A 23,821-nucleotide genomic window follows, 5' to 3' on the forward strand; every position below is an offset into this window, starting at 1 on the left:
ACCCACTATACGTTCCTCTTGACCCAGGTGTCTAAATTAGTACCTGGCAATGAGGACCTTCTGGTATAAGAACAATGGTAATTACACAAAAGATGCTATCCTTCCTGAATAATACAATGGATTTTTACTATTATCATTATTATTATTGCTGTTATTATCATTGCTGTTATTACCATTATTATTAACAAATTATTAACCAATATCCTGCATTATTGGTCTTACTCATGCCCCTTCTGCCTCTTAGCAAGACACATTTGAAAATTTCATGAAATATATGCACAAGAAAGATATGACGTCTTTCGTGTAGTATTCAGGTAAGCGAACTTGACTTTTTCCTCTTGATCAGTCCTAGTCCTTTTATATGAGTACGGCTTTTTAGCCCCTGCCCCTCACTCAGTATCATTTTGGATACGCCTATATGCTCATTCCCTCCCTTTGAAACCACCCACCCCCATATATCTCAGGACTGTTAAAATTTCTGAGCCCCCCCCCCCCTTTTGCGGGCTTTTCGCAGGCTTTTTCCTGCCTTGAAGACCCCACCCCATCCCGACTTCCCCTAAATCCGGAACATTGCTTAACGTACCCCTTTTTTCTCAGGTAAGCTGTCATTCCAGTCTATGTGCCAATGTTTCTATGTAATACTTAAAAAATTTTCTATCTAAAATCTCCTATAATTTCCTATTTCTGAAATGAAATAATCCTGCATTGAGGAATAAGCTTTCAAAGCTATGTATAGGGTGGATTTCAGGAATTTGATTCCCGGATTTTATATTTTTCTTTTCTATAATTTTCAAGATATTTCCTAATAAGGATTCCAGAGAGAAAGAGAGACAAAAAGACATACCCCTTTAAAAAAGCCTCGGATGTAAAAATCAAATATACCCTTAGTCTAATGATAATAATAACAATAATACAAATCTACAGAAGTGCACAAATCGCCTGAAAGAAGTGAAATTGAAAATGCTACAAATCAGAATCAACGAGAAGAAACAAAGATGGTAAGATAAACAAACTACTACTTCGTAAATTAAGCATAAATGTGCTTTCTTAGCTCCACTTTGAATACATCAATGTTGTGATTATGGCGAATATCTAATGGCAATTTATTTCTACGTAATATACGTGTACCTGCATGGACAAACACGGAGCGATCCCCCCACCCCCTTTTGGTGTAAACTTTTGTTACGGCATATGAAATGCAGTGAGGTGACGTTCGTTTCCCTATAAACGGCTGCGTAACAGTAGTTGCCTAATAGGACTTCATTGATAGTTCGCAAACAAGTTCTGTCAAGGAGGCCATCTTACTCACAAAGTCAGCGCCTTGCGCTTGAGCGGATCCTCCAGATGGAGGGGAACTGATCTGGATAACATGGTATCCCGCTCCGGTGGGCTGTACGTGCGCTTCAATGATCCTATCGGGCAAAATACCCCGGACCCTTCCCCTGAAACTAATCCTGAACCTAACCCTAACCCAAACTCTAACCCTAAACCTAACCCGAAGTCTAATCTTTACGCTAACCTTATATCACTAACCAACATTTTTCCGGGGGAGGGGGGGGGGGGGGGGGGGGTTGGGGGGTAATTGCACTGATACGATCCTATCTGCTATTGTCGGTGCGGTCAAACAATGATGAGGATTCACTTGCAGAACAAAGAATTGGGTGTATAGGCCCCTACATCCGGTGGGAGGCTCTGCAAGAACAACTGCAAAATATTCCCTTTTCTAGTTTTTTTTTTCTCAGCTATGAGCTGTTTCATGAGCTGAGATACCTGCAACAATGAATGCGTTATTAGACCTGTTATGATCACCCGGTATAGGCCGACATTGATCGAGCTGTTCTAACCACGTAGTCCCAATCGCATCGGGGTCATCAGTTTGGTGTGGAGAGTGGAGCGTGAGTACATATATTCATTAATTCAATTATTCAAACAAAAAAATACCATGACAAACGAAAGGACTCTATCTCTGTGATAAAGATTAATCTTGTTTTGCCAGAATCATGGCGTCTCGAATAGCGCTCGTCACTGGCTGCTCTTCCGGTATCGGGTTGGTGACCGCTCAACGACTGGCCCAGCGCGCCAAGGAGCCGCTGATCGTCTACGCGACCATGAGGAACATGTCCAAGAAAGACCAACTGGAAGCGGCGGCAGGGAACACCCTTAATAAAACCCTCTTCATCCGAGAGCTTGACGTCACAAAGGAAAAAACGATCGTGGAAACGGTCTCTCATATCTTGGATACACACGGACAAATAGATGTATTAGGTATGTCATAGGTACACTGTACCCTACGTTTGCACATGAAGTGTTGTCAATAATCACTTTTTTTTTAAATAATACTATTTGGAACATGAACAATCCTTTCCTCAAGAGGTCATTGCCAACTTAAAGTAAAAAAGAACTTCACTTGCAAAATACATGTGCCCAACGGAATTTAGTTAGAAATTCGTTCTCATGCCACGAGAATAATAATTCAAGACAAAAACAAATAAAAATGTCAGTACCATCGACATTTTAAGCAATCGTTACGATTCAGCGATGGTATCTTTTTTTTATGCCTCCGCCACGAATCGTCGGAGGCATTATGTTTTTCAGTCCTTCTGTCCTTAATCAACTTTGTGTGACATCATTTTGTCAAAGAGAAGGTGCCAAAATTTCACTGTTTCCCCATATTGTGGCAATGGTTCACAGTAATATTGTCATGAAATTTGTACTATTTGGTATCACAATGTAGAATTACTTGGAGAAAGTTCTGTATTATGGGGTCCAAGATTAAACGAAACTTTGTATGGAGGTACTTCTGATATATAGTATAGTTATTGACTTCACCATCAACATATCTTGGCTATGTCATCAAACTTTCAATCTGTCATTTCTACTTTTTTTTTTGCCAGTCATGTGAAGCTGTCGTCACTTCTTATCAAAATGTTCTTACATTGGAAGAATGATGAGGTATTGCGATGGAATATCAGACACCATCTTGCCCCATTTTTATTCAAAATTCATTGTTACGTGAAAGTATTCCAAACTGTACAATTTCAAAACTATATTATTTTCTTAGATGATAGATTCAAGAGAGTTCCCCCTGCTTGATTGACCCTGCTCTTCTTATCACGGTTTATTTGGCCATTTAATAGTGATTTTTTTTTCAATTGAATTGCATATACCATTATCAAATTTTTCTTCTTATTCCGCCAGTGAATAACGCGGGCATTTCCGGTATAAATATCGCAGAAGTGACGAGCATTTCTACCTTCAAGAAAATGTTCGACGTCAATTTCTTCGGGGTCGTTCGGATGACCCAGGAAGTGATTCCGCACATGAAGGGGCGGAGGTCGGGTCGGATAATCAACATATCTTCATTGTCGGGAATTATGGGTGAGAAGCCTTTCGAGACCGTTGGAATAATGTATTCACCGTGGTGATGACATGTTTCTTGACGTGTAATCGAGCAATGTCACATATCAACCAAACAAATGACTTCGACGTTGTAGTATAATAGCGACAGTGTCAAATCTTGTTCATATTTAAATAGTGAGTCATTCGTGACATGATCTATTCTGCTACAATGAATTAGAAATACATCGTAAAACTAAGTGAACGGAACAGGTTATGATGTCTATATTTGTTATTCTTTTTCATGCACTTCACTCAACGTCCGCTGAAATGCCCTTTTCTTTCCAGACTGGTGTGCATTTTTTTATTCTGATTTAGTTTATCAACCTTGATCTAGAAGCGCTTTTGTAGAGTGGGTAATTTGGCTTTCGTCTCTTTGTCTAAACACGCTTGGCACAACTTCTAGCCAATGTTTTCATCCTTGGGGAAAAGATGTTTTACCAACTACGTCTCTCTTGATCCAGGGCTATGAGAATAGGCGCGCGATGAGCTATAGGGTAATAACAGGGAGTTCTTCCAGATGGAAGAATTTACGAGACTTTTGTACAAAAAGCCTCCCCCTTGCTACAGTTTCCTGCCGCTCTTTGAATGAGCAGACAACGAATATTTGTGCTTTGAATAGAAGCTTCAAATCAAAATTTGGTGTAGAAAGTAACATGTTGGCATCAGTAAGTAGAAAAAATGCACTGGAATGCGCTTCAGCGGAGAATATTATTTGAAAGATCAAATATGCCAGAAAGAAAGATAAGAAACCAGTACGCTGTACGCGCAAATGTGCCCATCACTGAAGCAGAGAGAACCAAATTTTCATTTCAGATTTGTGCATCACGAGGAGAGCAGAAATACGTGTGTACAACCTTTGTGTGTGTGTGTGTGTGTGTGTGTGTGTGTGTATAACTAATTTTTTTTTCCTGAACGGTTCTTAACAAATTCCAGTACTAGTAGTCCATCAAAAAAAAAAAATACGCTGAAGTACAGCTTGTAACTTAAAGAAAAGGGAAACTTTTTCTTTGTTTCCAAATGTTGTCTTGGAAGTTAGAGTGGTGCCAAACGTGGATGAATGTTAGACATCCCATTGCAATGCTGTAGAACCCAAACATGTTTGCATGGATTACCAAGAGTTGCCGCTCCATCTATAGCACACCTCTAGGTCATCAAAATGACGACCGGGGAGGAAGGACTATTAGGGATCAATGTTTATGCTTCAACGCTAAGCTGCTCTTGATAAATAAGGCCACAGTGAATGGAATATGACGTTGTTCTCTCATCGTCTGCGTTTTCCTATAGGCGTGATGTTTTACGACATGTATGGGTCTACCAAGTTTGCGCTCGAGGGGTTCTCTGAATGCTTGGCAATGTCCCTGCGGCATTCCAACGTTTGGTAAGAACGAAACTTTCAATACTGACATAATGTTGCAGTTGCTGTGCCCTTATACCAACTTATCGGCCACTTCACGTCTTTGAGAAAGTTTCTCACCTTTTAAACTCAGTATAGATAATCATATGCATAATACACAGAGCGTACGCATCCATGACAGCAGAAGCAATATTACAGCAACTATCTGACATCCGCTGCTACTTCTGTCATAACGTTACTCATCATCATCTTATAATATCACGATGGTTATAGTTAAAAAGCTCGCGATTTAAAATACCGAAGCAATAAAGATATTTATGACTTTTATTATGCACACTATTGCTTCTTTTCACTCTTGCTAGTTAGGTACAAGCTTGTATGGTAGGGTACACTAGTAATGTATGTTATCCATTATTCCATCATAATTGTTCTCTCTATCCTTCCCCCTCTCCCTCTCTTGCAGGGTAAGCAACGTTCAGCCGGGACCTGTTGAAACCGACGTCCTGACCAATCCAGATGTGAGCGACGTTCTCCGCGAGCAAATGGACGATCCGAGGGTGGACGAAAAAACGCGTGAAATGTACAGGATGATATGGAAGCGCAGGGAGACCATGTTGACGGTCGCCGGCGGGGCGCAGACAGCGTCCGAAATCGTCGATGTTGTTGAAGTGGCGGTGGACTCAGAACGACCGCACCTCCGGTACCAGACCAGCGAGAAGTCGAGAAAGCTGGCTGCGGAAAGGTTCAAACAAGGATCTCCTTGGTTCAAAGATCCTTCTGGGGACGACGTGACTGGGGATTACTTTTTGAATTCGTGAGCACGTTGCTGTATAGCACAATAGGCTGGCATGGTGCTGTGGATGTCGCTCCGGTCTCATAAATATAAGATTATGCTGCAAAGTTCAACTCCCAATCGCAGGGTTGATAGGCTTGTTGTTACAATTGTCTTTTAATTTTACACGTATGTGATTGCGTATAGGTGTGTGTGTATGTGTGTGTGTTAGTGTGTGTGTGTGTGTTAGTGTGTGTGTTCGCGAAAGACTGCCAGCATTTTAGATGTCTCAGATCTGAGACGTCCACAATTAGTGCACGCGGTCATTCTCGCGCACATATCTCAAGAGTCATATTCTATTGATTTTGTTCTTCATACGCCACTATTGCGCAATGTTGACGAGATGTAGCTTTCCCCCGTATTTCTAGTGAAATGCTGGCTTGTGTATGATTCCAACAACAAACAAAATAACATGATAAAATAAAAGTTTGAATGGTACCAATACGTGTTTTTGAAAAGGATACACGTATGCAACATGATGGGAATCTTTAGAATACCAAATCGCATAGTGGTTCTTTGTTGGCTTGTGTAATGTGCCTACAGATTGTTTAGTAAAAGGGGAAGTATCGATGGGTGGGGGATGTTTTGAATTACCTTTACAACCCCCTTTCAATGAGTGCCCCTTGGATTTTCGTATCCGCGATTTTTGCAGCCCGTGTGTATGGAAGCTTAAGAGTGCCACCCAGATGTCCAGGTAAATCAACTCACCATGTTGACACCGAGTAGGAAAATGATGAGATGACAAGATTTCAGATCTTGTGGAAGTTATAGAAGTATGCCAACTGGTAATGAGGCTAAGTGGCAACTGGACTAAATGGTCATAAGACGAACTGGTTGTAGACGAAACAGGATTAGACCGTGTGGGTTGAGACAAAATGGTTATTAGATGAGGTGAGGAGACGAAGTAATAGATCACCGATGATTTTCTATATCGTCATATCTTAAAATGACTAAATGACAAGATTTCGGATTTCGTAAAGTCAACATGCCGTAGAACAGATGGTAAGATGATGAAATCTAAGATCTCGTTGTGTCGAATACGTCCGCACGTATATAGATGATCAGATGACGTGTTTTAATCTATAACCATCTGACCATCTTTTGTAAAGGTTGTAGCCATGGCGAGATCTTTGTTGTCATCTAATGATCTCTTTTAATAGATGTAAACATGGTAAGATCCAAGCTCTAGTGGTCTGGTCATCTTTCCTGCAAGATGTAGACATGATGGGATCCGAGAGCAATAGTCACCTGATCATTCTTGTACAGGATTTAGACATGGCAAGATCCGGTATTTTGTCATCTACTCATCTATTCGTACGGGTTAGACAACATCGTGTCATCTGATCTTCTCTTGAAATTGATGTATATAAACATGATGGATTCTATAATCTTGGCATCTGATTTTCTCTTCTACAGTGTGTTGACATGACTAGATCCGAGATTTTGTCATCTGTAATGATCTATTCTATAGGATGTAGACACGACGGGATCCAATTCTGATCAACAATGCTCCTACAAGATCTCCTTCCTACTGGATTTCGACATGACAAGTTGATTATCTGGATATCTGAGTGCCACTTTCAAGCTTCCAATCGTCTGTAGAATAACGCCACGTTTGCATGAATAACTATTTAGAAACTAATTTCACACCAGCTCAATTAAATTTGAGAAATTGGAATTAAATATATATCGGGACATGGTATTATTTGTGTTGGGTTTCTTCATGTGATGATGACGACCGATCTTTACTAATTTTAGCATAGATGCTAGAATTTGCAGATGAAAAAAAAAAACTTCAGTTCTTCAAAATACATTGTATGTAGTTATGAAATGTGAGTTAGGAATAAAAATAGCCAACATGAAAATGTTAAACAGAATTATCAATATCAATTATTGTTAAATATACAAAATGTGAACAATTTAATGTTTCCAGGTTAGCATGCCTGTACAGTGACGGGGCATTAAACTGCACATCACTTGAATATGAGACCATTCTGAAGCAAATAATTTTCACACAACAATAGATATATAATGTACTCTTGAATGAATCCCATAAGAATTAAAACAATCATCCCCCAGTATTCCCACTGATTCCCACTGATCAGTTAGTAGCCATCCCCTTTAAGTTGTAATATTCAGTTTGGTTATTAAATGTTGATATTGTTATACAATGCTTCATTAGGTCTTCTCGGTATTTGTTCCTATGTTTGTTGTGTGTTTGTTGTTTGTTTTGAGACGCTACTCTTTGTTCTACTTGCACTGACCAGACCAAACCAGAGGGGAAAATATCGACGTAGAAATCGTAATATCCTGAAGGTATTCCTCTGGCACTATAAATTGTTGCTTTATCTTTTATTCGAGTGCTTCCAAAATTTTGTCGGTGGTTTGATGTTCCTTGTAATGAATAAAGATAACAAAAAGATATGTATGACAGAGGTGTCTTTGAGCTTAATTCGAAGAGTCGATATGCTTGGCATAGGTAAGACCAAAATGATTTTCCTCATTATTGTCATACAATTCAAAAGTTGCTTAAAATTAGCATTTACGCAATTCGGTGGTTTTTATTCCAGAATTTGACTATGCCATAACGGATTTGTGCCACATAATTTTCATGTGGTACTTCCGATGTAAGAATCCCTGCTACAGGGTATGTCTTAAAGTTTTTGAACACAGTGCGCACCGTATGGTATTTGAGAAGACTGACAACGCACTCAGAGTCGTAATGAAGCTTTGTCAAATTAAGTGATGATCATTATGTAGTGAAATTTTATCGCGATCGAGGTAGGCAAAATTACATTGTTGAACAACATGAACTCTCGTAGGCCTACACTTCCCTGTCCAAAGTGGATATGGGTATCGCGTGCTTCCCATAAAACTAATAAATCGCTAAATAAATAATGCATAACGTAGAATTACCAGATAAAATTTGCCGTAATCTTGTATTATAAATGACAGGAAAGAAATAAAGAAGAGACGTTAAGCAAAATCCATGGGAGTATTCGGTATAAGGGCTTAAAAAGTACTATTGACCCTTGACCCAAGGCCACAAGCACTACAATGACTCTGAAAAAAGAGAAAAGAAATGGAGAGCACTTTCAGCTGATAAAATGAAAAACGGAAAACCTGATTTGAGGAAGATTTACAACAAACCCCATAAGTTTCTAATCGAGGGTTCCGTTCGGAGATTTTCTTCCCATTCGAAGGGGGGGGGGGTGATCGCCAGTGGAACGTTTAACAATACGCCAGTTGAAATAAGGAAATTGAAGTTAACACCTTTATTTTTTTTCAGATCTTATTAGCGTCGTGATGATATACAGTTTTCCACAATGAAGTTGGATGCACGATATTTTGGTTAGCTTCAGCCCAACGTCAAATACTGTATTCAGAGAGAGTGAGAGATTCACCAAAAATATATACAGTGCTTGGTCGTTCGGTAAAAAAGCAACTCCTTTACACTTTTATGCACATTAAAGGGATCTAAGTTCTGGTTGAGACCTAACGTCACGTTTATAATATTTTTGGTGAGATACTGAGAAACCTCTTCTAAAATATGAAAGACCATGTAATTCCAAAAAGGATTCAACGTTTATTTGATGAAAATAATTGGTCTTGAAATGGCTGAGATATCCAAATAAGGGGGATCCTAATGAAACTGATAGGCCACGACTTTTATTAGGATCTCTTTGTTTTACTTTGTTTTTGGATATTTCAGTCATTACAAAAGCGATTTTCATCAAATAAACTCCCTTTGATTCCTCTTAGAATTAATTGTATGCAGTTTTCACAATTCATAGAGTTCATTGTTTCTAAATATCTCGCAAAACGTTACAAGCTGAATCCTCACCTCAACCAGTACCGTTCAGTCCTTAAACTAAATCCACAGTGGGGTAAATCTCCATTTAATGGAGGCGTCATATCATTTTAGTACCTTTCTCTCTCTCCTTCTCTCTCTCCCTCTCTCTCTCTCTCTCTCTCTCTCTGTCGATCTCTCTCGATCACTGACAATCAACATGGGAGCGACTTCGCCCTCTAAGAACCCACGGAAGACCTGTGATCAAGTTCAAAACGATACTAGTATTGTATACAGTTTTATACGTTCGTGAAGGCAGCGATGGTTCGCGTGTTGTAAACCTCCACTGGGATAGATGTACTAGGTGTTTCAAAAAACATTTCCCACTTTTGATTCTTAATAATTCATAAACTATATATCAGATAACACTGTCATTGATATGAGTAATAGCTGAATAGTGTACAATTTGGTTGAAGGTGGTTTGAATATGAAAACATCAATCAGTTTCATAAAATCCATGATTAATTTCACAGTTAGGTTCCAGATTTTGCTCTATTTTCAACCCTCTGTACAAAATTTCACTTTGCACAGGGGTCAATGGGTGTGTATTGGAGTGTGTGGTTAACACCTTGACAATGGTCCTAAACAATGGTTAGGGTTTGAATGCTTCATTATTTATTCATGAGAAATTCCACTATAACAACTAGTCTTTATTCAGCCTCTGGCAGTATCTGTGTAAAGTCAAACGCCTGCCGATACTGTCGTTGGGTCTCGACAGTGCTCTCCCTACTTCTGAAAAACGAAATTACAATGAATACCTTCTGTTCTATCGTAAACATGGTGACAGGAAGCAAAGAAAATCAATTAGAGTATACACTTGTGTAAATGGAGCCTTAAATAAATCTACTGTGAAACATATCGCCCCAATGATAAATGCTGCTGAACTCTTTACCAAAAATAATTTCTTCTTATCAAAAAGCGAAAAATTTGTCAGACTATTTAATTAGTAGACAGTTGTATTAAAATGAGGAACTTTAGATCATTTATGCTTATTTATATCCAAAATTTAGTGATATGTGAAGCAAAAATTGAAAATGATTGCCAGCTGGAACGGAATGTGGTGTTTGCAAGCACATGGAAACGTGTGCTTCCTTTTTCCACGTGCATGCAGTTTACCCTTTACCGTGCATGAATCCAGACTAGCAGTGCCCAGGGCAATCCACATGAATTATTGATTAAGCATTCATGTGCCTGGGAGCACGAGACTGACGCCTAGTCAACAGGTGGTTCAGGCATGTCTATTGTTCAGGGCCATTGTCAGCACACACTCACATACACATCATTGGTTCCTGTGCAAAGTTCATTTTTGTACAGAGGGTTAGAATTTGATCAAAATCTGAAACCTTACTTCAAAATCAATCTTAGATTTAATGAAACTGATGTATGCTTTCACATTCAAATTACCTTCAACCAATTTGTACACTATTCAGCTATTATTTACATCAATGACAGTTTTATCGAATGAATAGTTTTTGAGCTATTAATGATCAAAAGTGGGAAATGTTTTTTGAAACACCTAGTACATGTACATTGCATTATGTACCGCTGCCCTTGACTGTGGCCCCTCGACGCATTGTATTCCCAGTATGCGCACATTGTTCGTGACTATTAAACCAACTCGAGCCGCAGTTATATGTTCCTCATGACGTTGGCTGCCACCAATGTTCTTCCGTTCCATTGAAAGTCTACGCAGAAGACACGAGACGGAATTCTCGGTACGTGGAACGTGGATCGTGAAGAGAGACAAAAAACAGGTATGATTGCTAGTGAATATTACAGTACACCCAACAGTAATGGATACGTGAATCAAACAGCTTAATCGGCATGTACTATGAATTGCATTTACAGGGCTGCCAACAATGGAAACTAGTTGAGAGTGAGACTCCCATAGGCCAATGCTATAATTTAGGAGTGAAAATGAGTGAGATCAATAAAAATGCACGCAAATGAAATAAAGTTTTAGAGTGAAAAAGGACCAAAATGAGTGAGTCTTACTCTCAATGAGTGAGAGCTGGCAGCCCTGCATTTACGACGGTATTTCTCGGCGTTAGGATATAGATCCATTTATATTTGTAATGCTGTGCTGAGTGCCCGGTCATAGATTCCACTGCTTCAATATTGATGTATGCATGCGAAACACGTGCCACTCTGACGACCTTCGCCCTTCCGTTTCCCAGATCGGAATCTCGCCGGTGCACTTGACTATGTATACTTTAGCGGTACAGACAGTGTGATCACGAACAAGGAGGCATATAGTCTCCATTGTGTGACCATGGAGATACATAATAATAGTATGACTATAATGGTACATGAAACATGACATGAACACACTGACGCAACAATCAGTCAGCCTATACGTACAACATGGAGCTACAAGCTCCATGGAACAATCATGTATACACTGCATATCTTCGTGTACGGAACGATGGGCCTTATGTGCAGACATTACACGGCTGTCTCGTCATGGGATGATAAGGGTCAATGGAAAATGACTTCATCTCTGTACCCATTTTATCGAGGTAGCAGATCTTTACAGTTCACCCCTTTCACGTGACTCATTGGTAGATCACTCATTCCGTCGTGCCCCGGAGAGAGAGAAGGAGAGAGATAGGGATCAGATCAGATAGAGAATGAAAGGGGCGCTGGAATAATAAAAGACATTGATTTTGGTTTTGGTAAGTTGCCTTTCTCATATTCATTAGAGTGACCGAAAAAATATACAACTTACAATCAAAGCCTAATGGTAAATTTATGAATACATTTTATGAACATTCCCATTGAAAACATTTACCTTTTTAGAATTTACCCACTATACGTTCCTCTTGACCCAGGTGTGTAAATGAGCTAGTACCTGGCAATTTAAGGGTAATGAGGACCTTCTGGTATAGGAGCAATGGTAATTACACTTAAGATGCTATCCTTCCTAAGGAATACAATGGATTATTACTATTATCACTATTGTTATTGTTGTTGTTATTATCATTGATGTTATTACCATTATTATTAACAAATTATTAACAAATATACCTGCATTAATTATTGGTCTCACTCATGCCTCTTCTGCCTCAAGTAAAGCAAGACACATTTGAAAATTTCATGAAATATATGCACAAGAAAGATATGACGTCTTTCATGTTGTATACCTCTTGATCAATCCTAGTCCTTTTATGTGAGTATGGCTTTTTAGCCCCTGCCCCTCACTCAGTATCATTTTGGATACGCCTATATGCTCATTCCCTCCCTTTGAAACCACCCACCCCCATATATCTCAGGATTGTTAAAATTTCTGAACCCCTCCCCCCTTTCGCGGGCTTTTCGCAGGCTTTTAGAGACCCCACCCCATTCCGACTTCCCTAAATCCGGAACATTGCTTAACGTACCCCTTTTTTTCTCAGGTAAGCTGTCATTCCAGTCTATGTGCCAATGTTTCTATTACCGGTACTTCAAAAATTTTCAATCTAAAATCTCCTATAATTTCCTATTTCTGAAATGAAATAATCCTGCATTGAGGAATAAGCTTTCAAAGCTATGTATAGGGTGGATTTCAGGAATTTGATTCCAGGATTTTATATTTTTCTTTCCTATGATTTTCAAGATATTTCCTAATTAGGATTCCAGAGAGAAAGAGAGAAAATAAAGACATACCCTTTAAAAAAGCCTCGGATGTAAAAATCAAATATACCCTTATTCTAATGATAATAATAACAATAATACAAATCTACAGAAGTGCACAAATCGCCTGAAAGAAGTGAAATTGAAAATGCTACAAATCGGAATCAACGAGTAGAAACAAACATGGTAAAATAAACAAACTACTACTTCGTAAATTAAGCATAAAATGTGCTTTCTTAGCTCCACTTTGAATACATCAATGTTGTGATTATTGCGAATATGTAATGGCAAATCATTTCTACGTAATATACGTGTACCTGCATGGACAAACACGGAGCGACCGCCCTCCCCTCCCCCTCCCCCCCCCCCCCCCCCCCCCTTGGTGTAAACTTTTGTTACGGCATATGAAATGCAGTGAGGTGACGTTCGTTTCCCTATAAACGGCTGCGTAACAGTAGTTGCCTGATAGGACTTCATTGATAGTTGGCAAACAAGTTCTGTCAAGGAGGCCATCTTACCCACAAAGTCAGCGCCTTGCGCTTGAGCGGATCCTCCAGATAGAGGGGAACTGATATGGATAACATGGTATCCCGCTCCGGTGGGCTGTACGTTCGCTTCAATGATCCTATCGGGCAAAATACCCCGGACCCTTCCCCTGAACCTAATCCTTAACCTAACCCTAACCCAAACTCTAACCCTAAACCTAACCCGAAGCCTAATCTTTACGCTAACCTTATATCACTAACCAACATTTTGCCGGGGGAGGGGGGGGGGGGGGGGGGGGTTGGGGGGTAATTGCACTGATACGATCCTATCTGCTATTGTCGGTGCACATGCGGTCAAACAGTGATGAGGATTCACTTGCAGAACAAAGAATTGGGTGTATAGGCCCTACATCCGGTGGGAGGCTCTGCAAGAACAACTGCAAAATATTCCCTTTTCTAGTTTTTTCTCAGCTATGAGCTATTTCATGAGCTGAGATACCTGCAACAATGAATTCGTTATTAGACCTGTTATGATCATCCGGTATAGGCCGACATTGATCGAGCTGTTCTAACCACGTAATCCCAATCGCATCGGGGTCATCACTTTGGTGTGGAGAGTGGAGCGTGAGTACATATGTTCATTAATTCAATTATTCAAACAAAAATGTACCATGACATACGAAAGGACTCTATCTCTCTCTGTGATAAAGATTAATCTTGTTTTGCCAGAATCATGGCGTCTCGAATAGCGCTCGTCACTGGCTGCTCTTCGGTATCGGGTTGGTGACCGCTCAACGACTGGCCCAGCGCGCCAAGGAGCCGCTGATCGTCTACGCGACCATGAGGAACATGTCCAAGAAAGACAACTTGAAGCAGCGGCAGGGAACGCCCTCAATAAAACCCTCTCATCCGAGAGCTTGACGTCACAAAGGAAAAAACGATCGTGGAAACGGTCTCTCATATCTTGGATACACACGGACAAATAGATGTTTTAGTATGTCATAGGCACACTGTACCCTGCGTTTGCACATGAAGTGTTATCAATAATCACTTTTTCATGATACTATTTGGAACATGAACAATCCTTTCCTCAAGAGGACATTGCCAACTTAAAGTAAAAAAGAACTCACTACAAAATACATGTGCCCAACGGAATTTAGTTAGAAATTCGTTCTCATGCCACGAGAATAGTAATTCAAGACAACAAAAAAATGTCAGTACCATCGACATTTTAAGCAATCGTTACGATTCAGCGATGGTATCTTTTTTTATGCCTCCGCCATGAATCTGTTTCCCCATATTGTGGCAATGGTTCACAGTAATATTGTCATGAAATTTGTACTATTTGGTATCACAATGTAGGACTACTTGGAGAAAGTTCTGTATTATGGGGTCCAAGATTAAAAGAAACTTTTTCAAGTACTGTATGGAGGTACTTCTGATATTTACTATAGTTATTGACTTCACCATCAACATATTTTGGCTGTGTCATCAAACTTTCAATCTGTCATTTCTATTTTTTTTTTGCTGGTCATGTGAAGCTGTCGTCTCTCATTATCAATATGTTCTTACATTGGAAGAATGATGAGGTATTGCGGAGGAATATCAGACGCCATCTTGCTCCATTTTTATTCAAAATTCATTGTTACGTGGAAGTATTTCAAACTGTCCAACTTCAAAAATACATCATCTCCTTATGATAGATTTGAGAGACTGCCCCCTTTGATTGACCCTACTTATCTTATCAAGGTCAACTTGATCACTTAATAGTGAAATTGTCATTTGAATTGTATTTACCATTATAAACCGTTGTTTGTGTGTTTGTTTTTTCTAATTCCGTCAGTGAATAACGCGGGCATTTCCGGTATGAGTATAGCCGAAGCGACGAGCATTTCTACTTTCAAGAAGATGTACGACACCAATTTCTTCGGAGTCGTTCGGATGACCCAGGAAGTGATTCCGCACATGAAGCGACGGAGGTCGGGTCGGATTGTTAACATATCTTCATTGGCGGGAATTATGGGTGAGAAACCTTTGTTGAGTGTTGGAATAATGTATTCACCGTGGTCATGGTGGTAGCAACATATATATTTTTACGTGTAATCAAGCAATGTGACTTATCAACCGCGCAATACGGAAAAATATTCAGTCTTTGAGAGGACCAAATTTTCATTTCAGATTTGCGCATTACGAGGACAGCAGAAATACATGTGTATAACTTCGAATTCTTTCCTAAACGGTTCTTAACAAATTCCAGTAGTCCATAAAAAAAAATACACTGAAGTACAGCTTGTAACTTAAAGAAAAGGGAAACTTTTTCTTTGTTTCCAAATGTTGTCTTGGAAGTTAGAGTGGTGCCAAACGTGGATGAATGTTAGACATCCCATTGCAATGCTGTAGAACCCAAACATGTTTGCATGGATTACCAAGAGTTGCCGCTCCATCTATAGCACCTCTAGGTCATCAAAATGACGGCCGGGGAGAAGGGACTATTAGGGATCAATGTTTATACTTCAACGCTAAGCTGCTCTTGATAAATAAGGCCACAGTGAATGAAAAATGACGTTATTCTCTCATCGTCTACGTTTTCCTATAGGCGTGATGTTTTACGACATGTACGGGTCTTCCAAGTTTGCGCTCGAGGGGTTCTCTGAATGCTTAGCAATGTCCCTGCGGCATTCCAACGTTTGGTAAGAACGAAACTTTCAATACTGACATAATGTTGCAGTTGCTGTTCCCTTATACCAACTTATCGGCCACTTCACGTCTTTGCGAAAGTTTCTCACCGGTTAAATTCAGTAGATAATCATATGCGTAATAATACACAGAGCGTACGCATCCATGACAACAGTAGCAATATTACAGCAACTATCTTACATCCGCTGCTACTTCTGTCATAAAGTTACTCATCATCACCTTAATATCACGATGAATATTCAGTTGCGAGTTTCTTCACTTTGTTAAGATCGCAACTGCTGATCTGTAAATTAACGAACAATTCGGAAAAAAAGAACCAGTGGGACACATCCTCGAACCTGTCATCTACTGCTTTTCGGGCAGCGACACTACCACCAGGCTGTCCCTGGTTGCCGGCAGTGACACGATGAACATGGAACAAAAAATAATACCCAAGCTCCGAAATATCGACATTGCTATGTTAAGTAGTCCAAGGCGGACAAGGCATGATAAATGAAAGAAAGAAAGATATTATTCAGAGGGGTGAGTGTTCAGGTGCGAGTTTAATTGGTAGAGGGCGACAAAGTGAAGAAAATAGCACCTGCACCTCTACCCTCTGAATAATATCTTTCTTTCTTTTACGATGATTGTTGTTATAAAGGTCGCGATTTAGAATACTGAAGTAATGATTCTTATTACGCACACTATTGCTTCTTTTCACTCTTGCTATATATAGTTGGGAACAAGTTTGTATGGTAGGGTACACTAGTAATGTATGTTATCCATTATTCCATCATAATTGTTCTCTCTATCCTTCCCCCTCTCCCTCTCTTGCAGGGTAAGCAACGTTCAGCCGGGACCTGTTGAGACCGACGTCCTGACCAATCCAGATGTGAGTGACGTTCTCCGCGAGCAAATGGACGATCCGAGGGTGGACGAAAAAACGCGCGAAATGTACAGGATGATATGGAAGCGCAGGGAGACCATGTTGACGGTCGCCGGCGGGGCGCAGACGGCGTCCGAAATCGTCGATGTGGTCGAAGAGGCGGTGGACTCGGAAAGACCGCACCTCCGGTACCAGACCAGCGAGAAGTCGAGAAAGCTGGCTGCGGAAAGGTTCAAAGATCCTTCTGGGGACGACGTGACTGGGGATTACTTTTTGAAATCGTGAGCACGTTGCTGTATAGCACAATAGGCTGGCATGGGGCTGTGGATGTCGCTCCGGACTCATAGATATTATGCTGCAAAGTTCGACTCCCAGTCGCATGGTTGATAGGCTTGTTGTTACAATTGTCTTTTAATTTTGTACGTATGTGACTGCGTAAAGGTGTGTGTGTGTGTGTGTGTGTGTGTCTGAGATTGTGTGTGTTTGCGAAAGACTGCCAGCATTTTAGATGTCTCAGATCTGAGAGGTCCACAATAATTAATACACGCGGTCATTCTCGCGCACATTTCTCAAGAGTCATTTTCTATTGATTTTGTACTTCATACTCCACTGACCAAATGTTGACGAGAAGTATATAGCTTTTCCCCCCGTATTTCTAGTGATATGCTGGCTTGTGTATGATTCCAACAACAAACAAAATAACGTGATAAAATAGAAGTTTGAATGGTACCAGTCCGTGTTTTTGAAAAGGATACACGTATGCAACATGATGGAAATCTTTAGAATACCAAATCGGATAGTAGTTCTTTGTTGGCTTGTGTAATGTGCCTACAGATTGTTTAGTAAAAGGGGAAGTATCGATGGGTGGGGGATATTTTGAATTACCTTTACAACCCCCTTTCAATGAGTGCCCCTTGGATCTTCGTATCCACGATTTTTGCAACCCGTGTGTATGGAAGCTTAAAAGTGCCACCCAGATGTCCAAGTAAATCAACTTGCCATGTGGACAGTCGGGAAAATGATGAGATGACAAGATTTCAGATCTTGTGGAGTTATAGAAGTAGGCCAACTGGTAATGAGGCTATGTGGCAACTGGACTAAATGGTCATTAGACGAACTGGTTGTAGACGAAACAGGATTAGACCTTGTGGGTTGAGACTTAATGGCTATTAGATGAGGTGAGTTGACCAAGTGATAGATCACCGATGATCAGACCACAAGCAAGACAAGATCTTTTATATCGTCATATCTAGATATGACTAAATGACAAGATTTCGGATCTCGTCAAGTCAACATTCCGTATAGAACAGATGATTAGATGATGAAATCTAAGATCTCGTTATGTCGAATACGTCCGCACGAATATAGATGATCAGATGACATGTTTTTAATCTATAACCATCTGATCATCTTTTGTAAAGGATGTAGCAACGACCAGAGTTTTGGTCTTGTCATCTGATGATCTCTTTTAATGGATGTAGAAATGGCAAGATCCAAGCTCTAGTCATCTGGTCATCTTTCCTACAAGATTTAGGCATGATGGGTTCAGAGATCAATAGTCACCTGATCATTCTTGTACAGGATGTAGACATGGCAAGATCCGGTATTTTGTAATCTGCTCCTCTATTCGTACGGGTTGGGCCCTGTTGCATAAAACCCTTACCGCTGGACTTACCGCTCCTTTCTAGCGGTAAGTCTTCAAATTAGCAGTAAATTTTATAATCCTTGATGCTGATTGGCTGTGACGCCTAATTTTGACGGTAGTTACCATTGAAATTCAACGATAAGTTTTATGCAACGGGCCACTGATCTTCTCTTGAAATTGATGTATATAAACATGATGGATTCTATAATCTTGTCATCTGATTTTCTCTTCTACAGTGTGTTGACATGACTAGATCCGAGACCTTGTCATCTGTAGTGATTTATTCCATAGAATGTAGAAACGACGGGATCCAATTCTGATCAATAATTCTTCTCCAAAATCTCCTTCCTACTGGATTTCGACATGACAAGTTGATTATCTGGACATTTTGAGTGCCACTTTTAAGCTTCCAGTCGTCTGTAGAATAACGCCACGTTTGCATGAATAACTATTTAGGAACTAACCTCACACCAGCTCAATGAAATTCGAGAAATTGAAATGAAATATATACCGGCACATGATTTTATTTTTGCTTGGTTTCTTCATGTGATGATGACCGATCTTGCCATGTCCAATTTTAGCATCGTTGCTAGAAGTTGCAGATGATAAAAACAACAACTTTGTGCTTCTAAATACATTGTATGTAGTTATAAAATGTGAGTCAGGAATAAAGATAACCAACATGAAAATGTTAATCAGAATTATCAATGTTAATTATTGTTAGATATACCAAAAGTGTGAACAATAGTTTCTTTCAGAACCGTTTCTAGAATAAGCCGCCACCGTAATGGTTTATCGAGAATCTTAGTGATATCTCCTTATATTGCGGATTTATTGCAAAATATTTGAACGGTAGGGTGTTTTTTTATACAATTGAACCCTACATATGCATCAATGTGATTATTCAAACATTTTTGTTGTTGTTGTATTTATTGCTTTGATGATTTTGCTGGTAGATTGTACAAAGTTAGCGTGTTTGCGTTCATGTGATTTTGCACTGATCAATATATTGCATACGCGACACTTTAGACTTTGCTCCTTAAGCTTTTTTTTGTGTTTGTTTGTTTGTTTGTTTGTTTGTTTGTTTTTTGCAGTGAGACACGTTACATTGTTTTAGAACAAAACAGTAATAGTAATCATGTGACTTAAGGTCTTTATTTTGACTCCGACGCGATCTGCTCAATATTCCCGAGACAACGGGTGTGGTTGATAGAGTATTCAGTTACATTACTTTCCATTAGGTCATGAAAATCGGGATGGCGTTCGATGTTATATGATAATTATACCTATTGTGTAAGGCCTATTCAATGTAAATACAAATTTATTTTTCTGCCACTGGGTGACACTTATGTCTTGAATGAATCATCAGACGAATGTAATCGTCGCCGTAGTTATGTATTTCTAAAACTGGACGTATAGAGTGTAATTATTTGGCGAGATTACATTCATGCACGGTGTTAGGGCTACTACTATAGTGCGATCATCTCCATCGTCACCACAATTAGGGGAGATTGCTTTTGTGGCAAAGGTTGAATGCAAATTAAAGGGTTGATTGATTGCAATACTCATACTTTTGTAGGCCTCATTGGCCTTCATCCTCAAAAGCAGAAGTTCTAAAGTGCCATACTCATAACATTGATGAACCATAATAGGATATAGATTTCAGAGTATTGCGAGAGACCTCCACACACAAAGAAAGCAAAAATAGAGATATGACATGCAATCTACCACAATTATCCTGTAAGCTTGGTAAGGGTTGGGGTTAGTTCGGTAATGGTCTTGCATAACGCGCTATTTTATAGACCAAATCTTGATGTATAACGAGAAAAAAAAGAACAAAAACAAGAACAAAAACAAAAACCAAGTTAATGTCATATGTCGAATGACGGTAGCGATATGTATAACGCCTTATGCCTTATTTTGTTTCAAATGAATGAATTTCTGCTTATGATGAGTCTGAGAAGTGGTTGAATAAAGAAGAATACAAAACTAGAAAACTGATAATCGTGAAGTGTGTGTTATTTTCAATCTGTCCGGAAGGAATTTTTGGACAAGCTAGGACCAGTGAGGTGAGCGACTATAATACCCATCTCACAAGTGTGACCTTCAACGTGTGACTTTCATCCATCAATCATCGGTGATCAATAATCGGTAATCAATTATCAATCAGTAATTATTATGTTTCGCCGTTTTCGTTGCATTTGGAAACGTGGAGAGGGGTGTGAGTATATTCTTGTGTTCAGCACCGCCAAATAAAACAATAAAAAATCATATACAGACATACAGAGGAAAGAGAGAGGAAGAAAGAGAGGGAGGAAGGGATGTTAACAGCGAGAGATGACGAATACGCTTCACAAAGAAAAGACCATTTTTTGACAATGATTAAACAATATATTCGATTTCGTTTTATTCGTTGTTACAATTTGACACTTTTGTATCTTGCATGTGTATCAATATAATACATTTAAAGGCTTCTTCGTTTTTAGATAGTCTATATAGTAAGTCTCAATACATACGATATTTAGTAAGAGTGCTGCTCGTTCATTTTACACGTATTATTTTCCCTATTGCCTATATTGCATTACATGTGCAAGAGTAGCCCAGAAATTCGTTCCTCTATATCTCTTTGTGTTAAAATTTCACGTTCTTTGCATCTACACACTACTAAGTAATCAATATAATGATATGTACAAAAATATTTTCTCGTAACACTATATACACGTAGGCAGCCGATCTTACAGTCATAATTTAAGAGGTTTCGGATAGAAACAAAATAAAAAAAGAATATGATGGAATGTAAAGTATTACACAAGAAACCACTCGATTTTCCGACAATATTAGTCAGCACAGATTCTAGTTCCCGAAATTTCATTTGAACATCGTGGGTCTTCAGAAAGAAAATAACAAGATCAGCAGAATTAACGGAGAAAAGGAGGCAAGAACGATTATGAAAGACCCACTCGGATAATGATTAGTCACATGAAAAGCAAAGTTGTTTTTACGTCACAATCAATACCAGCAAGTGACCTTTGACCCTTTTGCCAATTGTCACAAACGCACATCAGTAGCCGTATACAGGATTTTTTGTGTTGTTTGTACTGAGGAATTATGTATTTTGTCACTCGATACTGTATTTCATGAATCGACTATTCAGTCCATTGGAGAGCTGCCACTGTGCGTAGGCGCGGCATCCGCAGAGCAGTTTCATTTGCATAATTATGTTCTCAAATGCGTTGATGTTATTACACTTATGCCATTTACGATATGATTAGGGCATAAACGTTTAGATCTTTTAGAAATAGAAATGAACCCGCCAAAGAACAAACTAAAAAGAAAACGAAAAAATCCGCAGATATATTAATATCTTGGTTGTTGTTTTTTTTTCCAGCGAGCCAAAGCTTGTGGTAACATTGACCCTAAACGCCGAGCAAGTACAGAGATGATAAGGAACTCCTTTTCCTTTTCTTTTTTTTTTTTTCATTTGCACCAATCTTAGTTATTCACACATACGACTAACGACCTTTTGCAACTCTGGCAACGGAGCCGAGTCCGTATAGATATTGCATAGTCGACCAAAACATTTGTAAGCAGCCTCTGATCAAATTTTATCTCACCAAGGCTCAGTGACGTTCTATGCCTGGCCTGCAGAGCTTAGTGATCACCGCACCTCTGGGTTACCTCCCTGGCCAGTAAAAAATCATCCAGGGCCTTGTTTCATAAAGCTGTTCGTAAAGTTACGAACAACTTACGAACGACTGGTGATCAGCTCTGATGTGCTATACCTATCAGAATTTCCATAATTCAGCACAAGAACTGATCACCAGTCGCTCGTAAGTCGTTCGTAACTTTACGAACAGCTTTATAAAACACCCCCAGGTTTGCTGCACACCGTCGACGGGAGATTCTATCTAACTCTTACATAATTATTTCATCATACAGAAAGAAATCCAAACCTGGACTCCACGCGGCTGCAGAATAGTGATTATGTCATGTTGCTTCATGGATATGAAATTGAGATGAAGGTACGAGGTTGTCGGATGAAATTGGTTTTAATTATAGAAAATCAGAAGGCATGAGAAAGACAGAGATAGATAGATAGATAGATAGATAGATAGATAGATGGATAGATAGATGGAACGAAAACACAATGCATTTGGGTTCTCCCTTTGAGAACTTAATTTTGAACTTGCGAGCACATGCAGGCCATGCCGATAAAAGTTAAGATAATATTGCATTAACTGCACATTATTGGATACCTTTCAATTTTGTTGGTAGTACAGTACATTCATATTTGAGAATCTTATACCATCTTCTGTAGTCCATGTTTAGTAATAGATAAACCGAGAGGTTACTGCTGTCAGAAATAGTTAATACGCATCAGACAAAGTTACATTCGTTTCTTTCAAAGAATGATTACTGGCAAACACACATTAATACTCGTTGATACCACATGATGAGTACACGCATCACACTTACAAAAAGTGACCCTACAGTTGTAACGTTCCAAACGTTACATAATGAAATATGTTAAGCTAATGGTAAGTATGTTTTCATCACACTGACCCGGCAAAAGTCAATGATTATGGGCAAAAATGCCCAGAGGAGCCAGAAGCGATAGCTTTTCTTCAGGCTACGGTTAATCTATTGTTGTTGTTGTTGTTGTTGTTGTTCTTGTTCTTGTTCTTGTTGTTTTTAATGCCTCAAACCGTTCTTGTGTACCCCGTTGTATCTACCACAGTGTATAATCTGCACACATTCATGCGACAAAACACAGTTTGTCTATGTAATTCTTGTAAACACCCCAACGCGATCATCGAATACTGCACCGACACGATAGCAGTTCTAGCGCCAGGAACGACCGAAGAAGCAAGCGAGTCTGAAAAAAAAAGCTAATTCCCCATGAATTTGATTCGTCGCACATCAGCTGTAAGTCGCAACTTGTCGGGCATTAGGCCCCGAACAGCTGCACAGCTGATGTCTTTTGCACATTTTTTTTTTTTGCATTACGTTATCCCCATATAGTTCCATTGCATTCTTCGAATTGATACAAATCGATGAGGAACAGTACTATAAATTCATCGA

General features: G+C 39.4%; 1 protein-coding gene and 1 pseudogene across 1 annotated transcript; both read left to right on the forward strand.

The window, feature by feature from the left end:
- Positions 1-2,000: 2,000 nt before the first annotated feature.
- LOC139723689 (retinol dehydrogenase 8-like) lies at positions 2,001-5,571 on the forward strand. Its single transcript, XM_071634914.1, has 4 exons — positions 2,001-2,265; positions 3,199-3,378; positions 4,684-4,777; positions 5,217-5,571. The coding sequence occupies exons 1-4, from the start codon at positions 2,001-2,003 to the stop codon at positions 5,569-5,571; spliced, it is 894 nt and encodes a 297-aa protein (XP_071491015.1).
- Positions 5,572-11,091: 5,520 nt separating this feature from the next.
- Positions 11,092-17,379, forward strand: LOC139723690 (retinol dehydrogenase 8-like; annotated as a pseudogene).
- The last annotated feature ends 6,442 nt before the right edge of the window (positions 17,380-23,821 follow it).

Source organism: Diadema antillarum, unplaced genomic scaffold (assembly GCF_040938485.1).
Source record: "Diadema antillarum isolate AM-2024a unplaced genomic scaffold, OU_Dant_1.0 scf00000197, whole genome shotgun sequence".
Taxonomy (NCBI): domain Eukaryota; kingdom Metazoa; phylum Echinodermata; class Echinoidea; order Diadematoida; family Diadematidae; genus Diadema; species Diadema antillarum.

Coding starts and splice junctions, on each gene's coding strand:
- LOC139723689 (XM_071634914.1), top strand. CDS start 2,001: ATGGCGTCTCGAATAGCGCTCGTCACTGGCTGCTCTTCCGGTATCGGG. Junction 2,266..3,198: donor CGGACAAATAGATGTATTAG/GTATGTCATAGG, acceptor TTATTCCGCCAG/TGAATAACGCGGGCATTTCC. Junction 3,379..4,683: donor TTCATTGTCGGGAATTATGG/GTGAGAAGCCTT, acceptor GTTTTCCTATAG/GCGTGATGTTTTACGACATG.